This window comes from Cebus imitator, unplaced genomic scaffold (assembly GCF_001604975.1).
Source record: "Cebus imitator isolate Cc_AM_T3 unplaced genomic scaffold, Cebus_imitator-1.0 Scaffold8, whole genome shotgun sequence".
NCBI lineage: Eukaryota > Metazoa > Chordata > Mammalia > Primates > Cebidae > Cebus > Cebus imitator.
In genome coordinates, this window is record NW_016107323.1 from 6,383,560 (window position 1) to 6,396,566 (window position 13,007).

The following is a 13,007-nucleotide window of genomic DNA, read 5'->3' on the forward strand; positions in this document are numbered from 1 at the left end:
GAAACGTTTCCATTACTCTAAAAATGTCCTTGGCCTGACAACTCTCCAACTAGGCAACAATTGTTCTGATTTTTCACTGTGGATTAGTTTTGCTTGTCCCAGAGTGCCATATCAATGGAATCCTACAGTACGACTCTTTTGTGTCTGGGTTCTTTCACTCAGCATAATGTCTGGGAGAGTCATCCATGCTGTTGCGTGTACCCGTTATTTCTCTTTTATTGCTGTCCTCCTTCTGTTGTACAGATGGGCCACAGCCATTCTTCAGTTGATGGGGATTTGGATTGATTCCAGTTAGGGGCCATTCTGAATAAAGTTGAGCATGAGTTGAACTTCATGTTCAAGTCTTTTTGTGGACGTATGTTTACATTTCTCTTGTGTAAATACTTAGGAGTGGAATTGCTGGATCAAAGAATAGAGGCATGGTTAACTTCATTAGAAACTGCCAGATCTTTTACCAAAGTGATTCTCTTTGCATTCCTACCAGCAGCGTAAGAGAATTCTGTGTGCTCCGCATCCTCGCCAGTGTTTGGTGTTGTCAGTGTTTTTAACTGTTCTGAGGTTCAGAACAGTTCTGTTTTAATTTTAACTGTCCTGGTATCTCATTGTGGTTTTGTGTTTTCCTGATGACTAACAGTGTTGACCATTTTTCTATGTGTTTATTGCCAATTTGTCTATCTTCCTTTGTGAAGTATCTATTTAAGTCTTTTGCCAAATTTTCATTGAGTTTGTCTTTTTACTATTGGACTGTTTATTCTGGATTCAAATTCTTTGCTGCTATATATTTTGTGAATATTTTCTGCTGGTCTGTGACTTGCCTATTTTCTTAACAGTGTCTTCTAATGAGAAGCTTTATATTTGATGAAGCCTGATTTCTTATTTTGTTTATTTTTTTTTCCTGGCTCTCATCTAAGAAAACTTTGCCTTCCTCTGGTTACAAAGATAGTCCCCTTGTTTACTTCCAGCAGCTTTATATAGATTTTTAATTTGCATTTAGGTCTAAGATACATCTCAAGTTTATGTATGTTTGTGTGTGTGTAGTGTGTAGTGTAATGTAACATAGGGACTGAAATACATTTTTACTTTCTTTTTCTTTTATATTTATATATTTTTAAATAGAGATGGGAGTCTCCCTGTGTTACCCAGGCTGGTCTCCAACTCCTGGCTTTAGGCAGTCCTCCCACCTCAGCATCCCAATGTGCTGGGATCACAGCTGTAAGCCACCACGCCCAACTGCAGTTTTTTTCTTTACAAATATCTAGTTGTTCCTGCACCACTGGATAGAAATGTTTTCCATGTCTGCACTGAATTGACACACAGTCTTATTAAACAGTCTTACTCTGGCTTTGTTTTTCTTTTGCAAGTTGCTTTGGCTGTGCTAGGACCTTTGCATATATCCATATGTGCCAGTTGTCAATTTATTGCCTCTCAGATCCAAATTCACCCTTCATTACGTGCTGAGCATTAACAAACTGCACTCTTGGTAGGCATTTCTACTTAAAGTGAACACGATGTCATTTTTGGCACTAGAGGGCGCTGGAGGGACATTGCAATGGCAGGAGGCTTCTCTTCCTGATGTCCTTTGCTGTGTTTTGCTTTTTCTTGTGTTGAGGCTGTACATTCTGCTGCACAGTGATATGTGGGTGGGACACATACTAACTGTGTGCCTAGAGCACATAGTCCCTCAGTGACCTCACAGCTGTGGCCAAGGGCCTGGTGACCACTTTGTTACAGCCCTCGTGACACAGATATCACACACTCCAGGCTTCATACCCACTACTGTTTTCCCTCTCCCAGTGCACACCTGCCCTCTGGCCGCAGCTTACCTGAGCCCTGGAGAGTTGCTTGCCTTGGTCCCCTCCATGGTCTCCCATCCAGCAGCGGCTGTGCTCAGGAAGGTCAGTCCTGTTGCCTGCCCAGTGACTGAACCAGCTCCAGCCCTGGTGTCCTGCTGAGGTTCTTTGCCATTCAGTGGGCTGCAACCACATCTCCAGTGAGGTCTGAAGCCCATCCTTGGAGAGGAACAGTCCAAGTTTGTCCTTCCTTAAATACTCCTCTGTAGCAAGAATGTCCCTGTCTGGCCCAAAGTCCCCACCACTCATGTGGGAGTGACAAAGTGAGTTTACACAATTAGCATTTGCTGAAATAAAGGAAAATTAATTTTAAAAAAAGAAAAAGAAAATTCAAGCTTGACTAATCAACATAAAGGAAACATTAATTTAAAAAAACGTTTATTGAGTACAGGGTTTTCAGGAAAGTAAGCCTGGGTATGCTGTCTAGATTCATTTTCCAGCTCCATCTTTCAGCAGATCTTGGGTGTGGCTTATGACAGTCCTGTGCCTTAGTTTCCTCATCTGTAGAATGGCATAACAGTATTTCATAGGGTCAGAATGAAGATCAAATGAAACAGTACAAGTCAAGCATTTAGTAAATACTTGGTTCCTGTCAGCTGCTGCTATTCCTATTTTTTTTATTATGATCTCGTATCCCCAACCATATTGTAAGCTCTAAGTGAAGACAGCATAATTTAATGCCAGCTCTTTATTGCCCCAGGGTTTAGGATCTTGCTATTTCCATGCATTAGACGTGTTATAAATTTTACCAAATAGACAGGTTGCCAAAGAATCTTCTGTTTCCCGTAGAAAGAAGAAGTGAGGAGGAAACACATCCGTCTGCACATGGAAGGGGCGCTGACTGCCCGGGACAAGGTCGGGGTTCAGGATTTTGTGCTACTGGACGCATACACCAGCGAATCTGCCTTTCTTGACAACCTCCGCAAGCGTTTCAGCAAGAACATCATATACGTAATGTAACCCATTTCTCAGATGTTTTTCTAGGGTAGTTGTTAACTTCTTGCCTTCAAGACTTTCATGACTGTGAATAATATCACTCTATTAGGTTAGACATTAATGGGAGATACTGAGGGACCACTCTTAGATGTACTTCCATCCTTTGTGCTAAGACTTTTATGGCTGCCCATGATAGAAACCCAACTTACACCAGCCTAAGTCACAAAAGGGAATCTGTCCATGCCTGTAACTGTAGGGTCCTAGGATTAGATCTATGGTTTCAGACGATGTCTGGAGACTCTTTTTCCATCTCTCTTTTTTTTTTTTGACAGAGTCTTGCTCTGTCACCCAGGCTGGAGTGCAGTGGCATGATCTCGACTCACTGCAACCTCCGCCTCCTGGGTTCAAACGATTCTTCTGCCTCAGCCTCCTGAGTAGCTGGGACTACAGGTGTGCCCCACCACACCCAGCTAATCTACGCCCAGCTAATTTTTGTATTTTTAGTAAAGACAGCGTTTAACCATATTGGCCAGACTGGTCTTGATCTCTTGACCTCGTGATCTGCCCACCTTGGCCTCCCAAAGTGCTGGGATTACAGACATGCCTGACCTCTGCTCTGTTTTCTTATGCATCCATTTTCTTCTCAGGTGCATAGCAGGAAGATCGTTGCTCTCAGATCCAGGCTGACATTGTATCAGCTTAGGGTTGCTGCTGAGAAGTAAGCCCATCCTCTTGGAAAAAAACTTTAATAAATGGCCCAAGCTGACATTGCTCAGCTTTGATTGGCCCACTTTGGGTCATGTGCCTGTCTCTGAGCCCATTCCCATGGCTAGAAATGAAGACGATTCTGATTGGCCAGGCTGGGTTACCAGGCCCACCCCTGGGGATGAGGGGTGGAGTCAGAACCCCAGGCCATATAGACTAATAGTTGGGGAAGAGTGTTCCCCAAAGGAATATGTTGGGAGAGAGGGGCCGAGATACCAAGCAAGCAAAAATAAGAGCGGTCCACCACACCCATGAATGGTCAAGGGTCAAGGATGCAGCACTTACCAAACTCTTCTCAGATTGATCTTGTCACATCCAGTTTTTATTCAAAAGCCAGTTTTTATTAAATTCCCGTTTATCACCACACTCTGATTTGACAGTCAACTATCAGGCAAATTCCTCTAAGGTAAACTTCATAGTGTCCCTGTATGTGACTTGGGTGTTTGCCAAGGGTAAATTAGACAGTCAGAAGTGGTTTAAAAATATTTGTCTTACAGTTATTTTGTTTGTAATGGTGCCCGTGACTTAATCTATATGTTGAAACCAAGGTTACCAGAATAAATAAATAAGGTGTTTCTTAGAGTGCACATCCCACAGCATAACTTTCAGAATTATCACCCCTAATTGTAGAAAGAGGAAAATAATTAAACTAATTTTATGTACAGGCAAAGGAAAAATAGCACAGTACAGAGAAGTACAAATGGGAGGATAGGGTCATCATCATGAAGCTAAGTGCTTCTGATTTGAACTGATAAATTTCAGAGACTGTCTTCCAGCCTGCATTTCTACTGATGGAATTAATATGAAGTTTTCGTAAGAATTCTGTTTTGGTTCTCTGTCTGGTTTTTGTCCTGGAGATTGGAGACTTTAGTTAGAATGATTTTAGTGTAATGTTTGTTGGTTTGTTTAAGATGAGTCTCCCCATGTTGCCCAGGCCAGTCTTGAACTCCTGGGTTCAAGCACTCCTCCTGCCTCAGCCTCCCAGGTAGCTGGGATTACAGGCACACAGCACCACACCCAGCTATAGCATAATCCTAATGTAGACTTTAGTGCGTCCTGTATTTGAAACAGCTACAAACTGAGAATCTGAGAATACCAGACGTATTTTCAAAGGAGTATATTTATGTTTTTCTATATAAGAGCTTAGAGCTCTTTGTTTATTCATAGTTGTATTTCAAGAAGCCTTATGTTAGTGGTTATATTATAAATATAAGTAAGTGAAAATCTTGAATATGAGTAGAGTGGAATGCTGGAATCTGGGGACGTCAGTGCCAGTAGCCAGAGCGTTCTGCTCAATTTTAGAAGGTTGGTTGGTATACCCATCCTGCTTTCTCGTTTTATTTTGTTTTTCTTTTTTTATACAGTCTTACTCTGTCACCCAGGCTGGAATGCAGTGGCCTGATCTTGGCTCACTGCAACCTCTGCCTCCCGGGTTCAAGCACTTCTCCTTCTTCAGCCTCCCGAGTAGCTGGGATTACAGGTGTGCACCACCATGCCCAGCTAATTTTTTTGTATTTTTAGTAGAAACGGGGTTTCACCATGTTGGCCAGGCTGGTCTCGAACTCCTGACCTCCGGTGATCCACCTGCCTTGGCCTCCCAAAGTGCCGGGATTACAGGCGTGCGCCATCACGCCCAGCTAATTTTTTTGTATTTTTAGTAGAAACGGGGTTTCATCATGTTGGCCAGGCTGGTCTCAGAACTCCTGACCTCAGGTGATCCACCTGCCTTGGCTTCCCAAAGTGCTGGGATTACAGGCGTGCACCACCACACCCGGCCCACCCATCCTGCTTTCATTCATGCCAGAGAGACCTTTAAGGACCATAAAACAGGTTACACGCTCCCCTCCGAAAGTTATCTGTTCACGTGATAGTTTGGGGGGAGGTATTTCTCTCTTCTTTGTATCTTCAACTTTTATTTTAACTTCAGGGGTACGTGTGCAGGATGTGCAGGTTTGTTATCTAGGTAAACGTGCTGTGGTGGTTTGCTGCGTGGGTCATCCCATCACCTACGTATTAGGCCCAGCATCTGCTATCTATTCTTCCTGATGCCCTCTGTCCTCACCAACAAGCCCCAGTGTGTGTTGTTCCCTCCTCTCCCCAAAAATGTATCCATGTGTTCTCATTGTTTAGTTCCCACTTATTAACAAGAACATGTAGTGTTTGGTTTTCTGTTCCTGCATTAGTTTGCTGAGGATAACGGCTTCGAGCTGCGTCCAAGTCCCAGCAAAGGACGTGATCTCGTTTCTTTTTGTGGCTCCATCGTATTCCATGATGCATATGTACCACATTTTCTTTATCCAGCCTATCACTGATGGGCATTTGGGTTAATTCCATGTCTTTGCTGTTGTGAATAGTGCTGCAATGAACATATGTGTGTATGTGTGTATCATTAGAACAGAATGATTTATATTCCTTTGGGTATGTATCCAGTAATGGGATTGCTGGGTGAAATGGTATTTCTGCCTCTAGATCTTTGAGGAATCGCCACAGCACTTTCCACAATGGTTGAACTAATCTACCCTCCTACCAAGTGTGTAAAAGTGTTCCTTTTTCCCCAAAGCCTTGTCAGCATCTATTTGTTTGGTTTGTTTGTGTGTGTGTGTGTGTGTGTGTGTTTACTCTTTTATAATTGCCATTCCGACTGGCATGAGATAGTATAGTATCCCATTGTGGTTTGGATTTGCACTTCTGTAATGATCAGTGATGTGGAGCTTTTTTTTCATATGTTTGTTGGCTGCATGCATGTCTTCTTTTTGAGAAGTGTCTGTTTATTCCCTTTGCCCACTTTTTAATGGGGTTGTTTTTTCTTGTAAAGTTGTTTAAGTTTCTTGTAGACTCTGGACATTGGACCTTTGTCAGATGGCTGGGTTGCAAAACTTCTCTCCCATTCTGTAGGCAGTTTGTTCACTGTGGTCATAATTCCTTTTGCTGTGCGGAAACTCTTTAATTTAATTAGATCCCATTTGTCAATTTTAGTTTTCATTGCAATTGCTTTTGGCATTTTCATCATGAAATCTTTGTAGGACAGGTGTTTCATTTCAGTAGGGGAGGGTGGTATCTCTGCCATCCACTGCATTTGGAATAAAACCTCGATTTCTGGTGGTAGCCCATGGAGCCTGTATGGTCTGAGCCTGCTCTGTCTTCGACATCCTTTCTTGCTTCTGCCCTTATTCATGGGCTTCAGCCACAATGGCCTCCAGTGCCCCTAGCCTGCCACATGTACCCCTTCAGCCTGAAATGCCCTTCCTGCCTACTTTGTTCACGGATGGCTCCTCATCCTCCAAGCCCTGTTCAGATGTCACCTAAAGAAGTCTTCCCAGCCAGGCGTGGTGGCTCACGCCTGTAATCCCAGCACTCTGGGAGGCCAAGGTGGGCAGACCACCTGAGGTCAGGAGTTCAAGACCAGCCTGGCCAACATGATGAAACCCCGTCTCTACTAAAAATACAAAATCAGCTGGGTGTGGTAGTAGCAGATGTCTGTAATCCCAGGTGTGGGAGGCTGAGGCAGGAGAATCACTTGAATCCAGAAGGGAGAGGTTGCAGTGAGCCGAGATCGAGCCACTGCACTCCAGCCTGGACAGCAAGTGAGACTCTGTCTCAAGAAAAAAGCACACAAGAAGAAGCCTTCCCCATGCCTGCTAATATGGCCTGCCTTCATTGTTTGTGCCCTCATTACCCTGTGTATACCTTTCTTAACACCAATCTCTCACTGCAGCTGTCTTTAACCCTCCACTGTTTGTCTGCTGTCATCCGCATATCCCCACCATGTAAATTCCCAGCAGAGACCCCACCTGTCTGATTTATCATGTTAAAGCCTCCATGTGGAAGGAACTCATGGGGATCATAATGTGTGACAGTCTTTTGCACCCCAAAATTCCTTACTTGTGCTTTGGCTCATTTCTCTAGACATATATTGGCACCCTCCTTGTGTCTGTGAATCCATACCAGGAGCTTGGGATCTACACTGTGAGCCAGATGGAACTTTATCAAGGGGTCAATTTCTTTGAACTGCCACCACATATGTAAGTAGCATTCACAGGATCATCACTAGGAATATTTTTCTTTTTCCCCTTCCTCCCTCTGTCCTTCCCTCTCACCATGCATCTGTCCATCCATCCATCCACCTACCCACCCATCCACCCATCCATTCATCCACCTATCCATCTATCTACCTGTCTGTCCATTCACCCATCCATGCATCTGTCCATCCATCCATCCATCCATCCATCTACCCACCCATCCACCCATCCATTCATCCACCTATCCATCCATCTACCTGTCTGTCCATTCACCCATCCATCCATCCGTCCATCCATCCATCCATCCATCCACCCACATATTCAGCCATCCACCTATCCAGACATCCACCTATCCATCCATCTACCTACCTGTCCATCAATACATCCATCCATCTATTTAAATCCTTGATGCATGTTTATCAGGTTCTGTACCTTATTTAAGTCCTGGCCTTCTTGTGAAGTAAGCATTCCAAGGAAGTAAAAAAACTTTAGAAGGTCTTCATGGAATCTCAGCTTAAATATGAAAAGAGGTAGAACCTTTGTGTAACTGCTGAGAAATTTAAGAGTGTGGCAGGAGAGATGTCTTCTCTGGGAAGAGGATTGCTAGAGTGCCATCTACTGGTGCCTGAGTATCATAGCGGCTGAGAAAACAGCTCTTTGGTAGAAACTTCCCAGGGCTGTGGAAGCATGAGGTGCAAATTTCTTCATACCTCTCCCCCATGTATAACACATGGTAATAACAATTTGTAAAGGGTGATTATATATTTAGTACATAACATTGTATTCTGTTTTTTGCAAATGTTTGAAAATACATACTCACCTGCAGTATGGCCAGAATTTCTGTTTTTATGTAACACCATAAGCTGACGGGGTAGAATTATTCACCTGAACTTAGATTGCTTGTCTCCAAACACCATGTTTCCTTCTTAACATGTAACTGACTCTGTAAAAAAATCTGTTTTGATTTCTCATTTAATTCAGAAGTTAGTTGAAAGGAACTAAAATAAAAATTTGCATGTAGTTAGAGATTACTGTTTAGTTACACATTAATTCAGGGTTTCTAGAGCCATTTCACAGAGCCTAGGAGATAGAACCATTTTGATATCAGTTCCCACAAAGTTAAGGACAGTTTTAGACCTTAAAACCTCACCATTTAAAATAATTTTCCCTTGTATTGGAAAATAACGTATAACCCATATTTTCTGGTAATAATGCTGTTTGTTTGTCACTATGCCTAACTGGCCAAACATTCTTTCTTTTTTTTTTTCCCCCGAGATGGAGTCTTGTTCTGTTGCCCAGGCTGGAGTGCAGTGGTGCAATCTCGGCTCACTGCAACTTCTGCCTCCTGGGTTTAAGCGATTCTCCTGCCTCAGCCTTCTGAGTAGCTTGGATTACAGGCACCCACCACCACATCCAGCTAATGTTTGTATTTTTAGAAGAGACACAGTTTCACCATGTTGGCCAGGTTGGTCTTGAACTCCTGACCTCAAGTGATCCACCTGCCTTGGCCTCCCAAAGTGCTGAGATTACAGGCACGAGCCACCACGCCCGGCCCAAACTTTCTAATCGTTAATTAACATTCAAAACAACAATTAAAAAAAAAAAAAAAAGGAAAGGTGAGCAATTTTTCCTTGCCCAGGCTTTGAAGAATTTTCCAGTTTTGCTCCCTCTTGATGTCTAGGCTAATATTTAGATTCTACCTCTGTTGTCTTAGGGACTCAGCTATTCCGCTTTCTAAGGCACTTATAAACCTTTCTGCATCACCACCATATGTATGTTGAGACAGAGTCTCGCTTTGTCACCCAGGCTGGAGAGCAGTGACACGATAATCGCTCACTGTAGCGTCTACCTCCCAGAGCTCAGGTGATCCTCCAACCTCAGCCTTCTAAGTAGCCAGGACTACAGGCACACACCACCACCCTGGCTAATTTTTGTAGAGACAGGGTTTCAGTGTGCTGCCCAGACTGGTTTTGAACTCCTAGGCTCAAGCCATCTGCCTGCCTCAGTCTCCTAAAGTGCTGAGACTACAGGTATGAGCCACCATGCCTGGCCACCACCATGTATTGAAAGCTGAAATAGCTTTGGAACTCTGCCTCATATTCAGATTATATTCCTGGGATACCTTCATGCTTTGGTGTCAATCTTGAGGATAAAGTACTTATCCTAGTTTTACCTCTTGTCCTAAAGATATCGCCGAAGCTTGTTAATCTCTTTGGTTTCCTGCCACTCCATCCTTAGCATTCTAGGTTTTAAGGGAAAAAATACTTGAGATCTTATTGGATTCATTGAATTATTTAGTATTTAGACAAGATTGTTATTTTCACCTGCAGTTAATAGAACATCTCCTGGAGATGTAACTTAGTAGCTCGCTTATTCTTATAAAACATTTGGTGAACTTTAAAAAATATTTTCAGGCGGGGCATGGTAACTCACATCTATAATTCCAGCACTTTGGGAGGCCGAGGCGAGAAGATCTGGAGGTCAGGAGTTCAAGACCAGCCTGACCAACATGGTGAAATCCCATCTCTACTAAAAGTATGAAAATTAGCCAGGTGTGGTGGCGCACACCTGTAATCCCAGCTACTCAGGAGGCTGAGGCAAGAGAATCTCTTGAACCTGGGAGGCAGAGGTTGCAGTGAGCCAAGATCGTGCTACTGCACTCCAGCCTGGGTGACAGAGCAAGATTCATCTCAAAAAAAAAAAAAAAAAATTACTGTTCAAATTCTTCCTTTTAACTCTTCTACTATTTGAGTTTTGACATCTAGTACACTTTATGTTTGATCAGTCATTGGGTTGTGGTAGAGGGTGTTTTGCTTTGGGTTTTTTTGTTTTTGTTTTTGTTTTTGTTTTTTTGAGACAGAGTCTTGCTCTGTCACTCAGGCTGGAGTGCAGTGGTGTGATCTCGGCTCACTGCAACCTCTGCCTCCCGGGCTCAAGCAATTTCATGCCTCAGCCTCCCAAGTAGCTGGGATTACAAGCGTGCACCACCATACCTGGCTAATTTTTGTATCTTTTTTAGTACAGATGGGGTTTCATCACATTGGCCAGGCTGGTCTCAAACTTCTAACCTCAAGTGATCCACCTGCCTCAGCCTCCCATAGTGCTGGGATTACAGGCATGAGCCACCGCACCCAGCTCGTGGAAGGGGTTTAATATCTGTTTGAGCTCATCGTCCTTGTACCACAGTCTGGATGTGGCTTCCTGGAGGTGGAATACCTCATTTTTCTTCTTTGGTGGGTGTCAGGGTCAAGGGAAGTAGCATTAAAACCAATTTGTTTCTGTCTCACCTCTCCAGCTACGCCATAGCCGACAACGCTTACCGAATGATGTGCTCTGAACTAAGTAACCATTTCATCCTCATTTCTGGAGAGAGCGGGTCAGGGAAAACGGAGGCCTCCAAGAAAATTCTCCAGTATTTTGCAGTGACCTGCCCAATGACACAGTCACTACAAATAGCCCGTGACAGACTGCTGCTCTCCAACCCAGTGCTGGAGGTAAGCGATCTCTGGAGACCAATAGAAGGGAGTTCCAGGGAGGTCACTAAGTGAGACAAATCCCATCTGAGCAGGTCAGTCAAACTGTAAAGAAAACGGGTCACACGGATAGTGTCACAGTTAGGGGTGTGACCTGGAACTAAGCTCACTTCCCCATTTGTTGAATAGGTTTGCTTATGGTACCTACCTTTGAAGACATTTGGGTTTTTTGGTTTGTTTTTTTGTTTTGAGACAGAGTCTTGCTCTGTCGCCCAGGCTGGAGTGCAGTGGTGCAATCTGAGCTCATGGCAACCTCCGCCCCATGGGTTTAAGTGATTCTCCAGCTTCAGCTTCCCAAGTAGCTGGGACTACAGGTGTGTGCCACCATTCCTGGCTAATTTTTGTATTTTTAGTAGAGATGGGGTTTTGCCATGTTGGCTAGGCTGGTCTCGAACCCCTGACCTCAGGTGAGCCACCTGCCTCAGCCTCCCAAAGCACTGGGATTACAGGCATGAACCACTGCACCCAGCCTAAGACGTTTTCAGGATTAAATGAAACAGATGCACAAAAAGCACACAGCAGAATTAGGAAGGACCAAAAATACTGTATTATTTATTAACAGTTTTCCTATTAGAGTTAAAATTATTTTAGTTATGATTACTTCCACTATTGCAGTTCCCCGACTTGCTGGCTGGTACCAAACAAGTCATTTCTCCTGTGTTTTTGTGGCCTTTTTTGTAAATGAAGATGTTTATGGTTGAAGGGATTTTCACAGTGGACCCTTTGGGCAGAACAAGGTGATATAAAAAGGAGTCTGGTGACGGGGCCGTCAGTAGTACCTTCTAGAACAGCATGGGTCTAGGGTTCTATGTGCCCCTCCTGAGATCATTTCCAATATATTTCTAGATTGGGTTCCAGGAAGACGATATTGTTCCCTTTTTCTCCCCAGGTCCAAATCTAGTGTTTGGCATTAAATTCTCTAGTTAGTGAATCCTTCTTAGAAGATAAAGCGTGACTCTCCTTCCTGGCTCCTTCCGCCCTCTTTCCTCCATTTTCATAATAAGTATATTATTTTGGGTCAGGAATTTGACAAGCATGGTGAGCTTAAATGACAGTGAATGACACTTTGTATTCCAAGGCTTTTGGAAATGCCAGGACGCTCCGGAATGACAACTCCAGCAGATTTGGGAAATACATGGATATACAATTTGATTTTCAGGTACACTGAAGCTCCTATTACTGGTTCATGGGGACCCCTTATTTTGCCAGTGACGGAACCCGAGCCAAGGCCCCTTAAGGGAAGAATGACATTTACTGACTAAAGCAGTTTTTAAAAAAATATTCAGGGTTAGTGCTAGTTTTAGGAAATGCAAATAAAGACCTTGGACATTTTATGCCGTATAGATGGGTGAAAACTGAGAAGTCTGATATATACCAGGTATTGATGAAGATATGGATCATAAGGAATTCTTACACATTGCTGGTGGGGTATAAAATACTGGAAAATTGTTGGAAAATAATGGGTTGTACCAGAGATATGATGCTATCTTAGGAAGCTGAAAAAACATAATCTAAAGTGCGGCCATCCACTCCCAGATGCAAAAGCATATTCATAACAGAACTGCTCATGATGGTAAATGGACTGAGTACCACCATCTGGAGAGAACCAGAATGTCCATCGCCAGGAGAATGACTGCATGACTGCACTGTGGTGTGTTCACGCCATCAGTCATTACACTGCAGAGGGCAAATGAACTACAGCTACACCCATGTGCATGGGTCTTGGGAACATACCGTAAGCCAGTGTAATATAATTTTTTTCATTAAGCTTCAAAACAAATCACAAGGGCCGGGCATGTTGGCTCATGCCTGTAATCCCAACACTTTGGGAGAGCAAGGAGGGTGGATCACCTGAAGTCAGGAGTTCAAGACCAGCCTGGCCAATGTGGTGAAACCCCATCTTT

General features: G+C 43.5%; 1 protein-coding gene across 1 annotated transcript in view; it reads left to right on the plus strand.

Annotated features, from left to right (window-relative positions):
- Window positions 1-2,675: 2,675 nt before the first annotated feature.
- Window positions 2,676-13,007, plus strand: part of MYO1H (myosin IH) — a 62,937-nt gene continuing 52,605 nt past the window's right edge. The window contains exons 1-4 of the mRNA XM_017541604.2: window positions 2,676-2,801; window positions 7,458-7,573; window positions 10,866-11,064; window positions 12,182-12,262. Coding sequence (XP_017397093.1) covers window positions 2,676-2,801; window positions 7,458-7,573; window positions 10,866-11,064; window positions 12,182-12,262 — 522 coding nt within the window. The remainder of the gene's footprint in view (window positions 2,802-7,457; window positions 7,574-10,865; window positions 11,065-12,181; window positions 12,263-13,007) is intronic.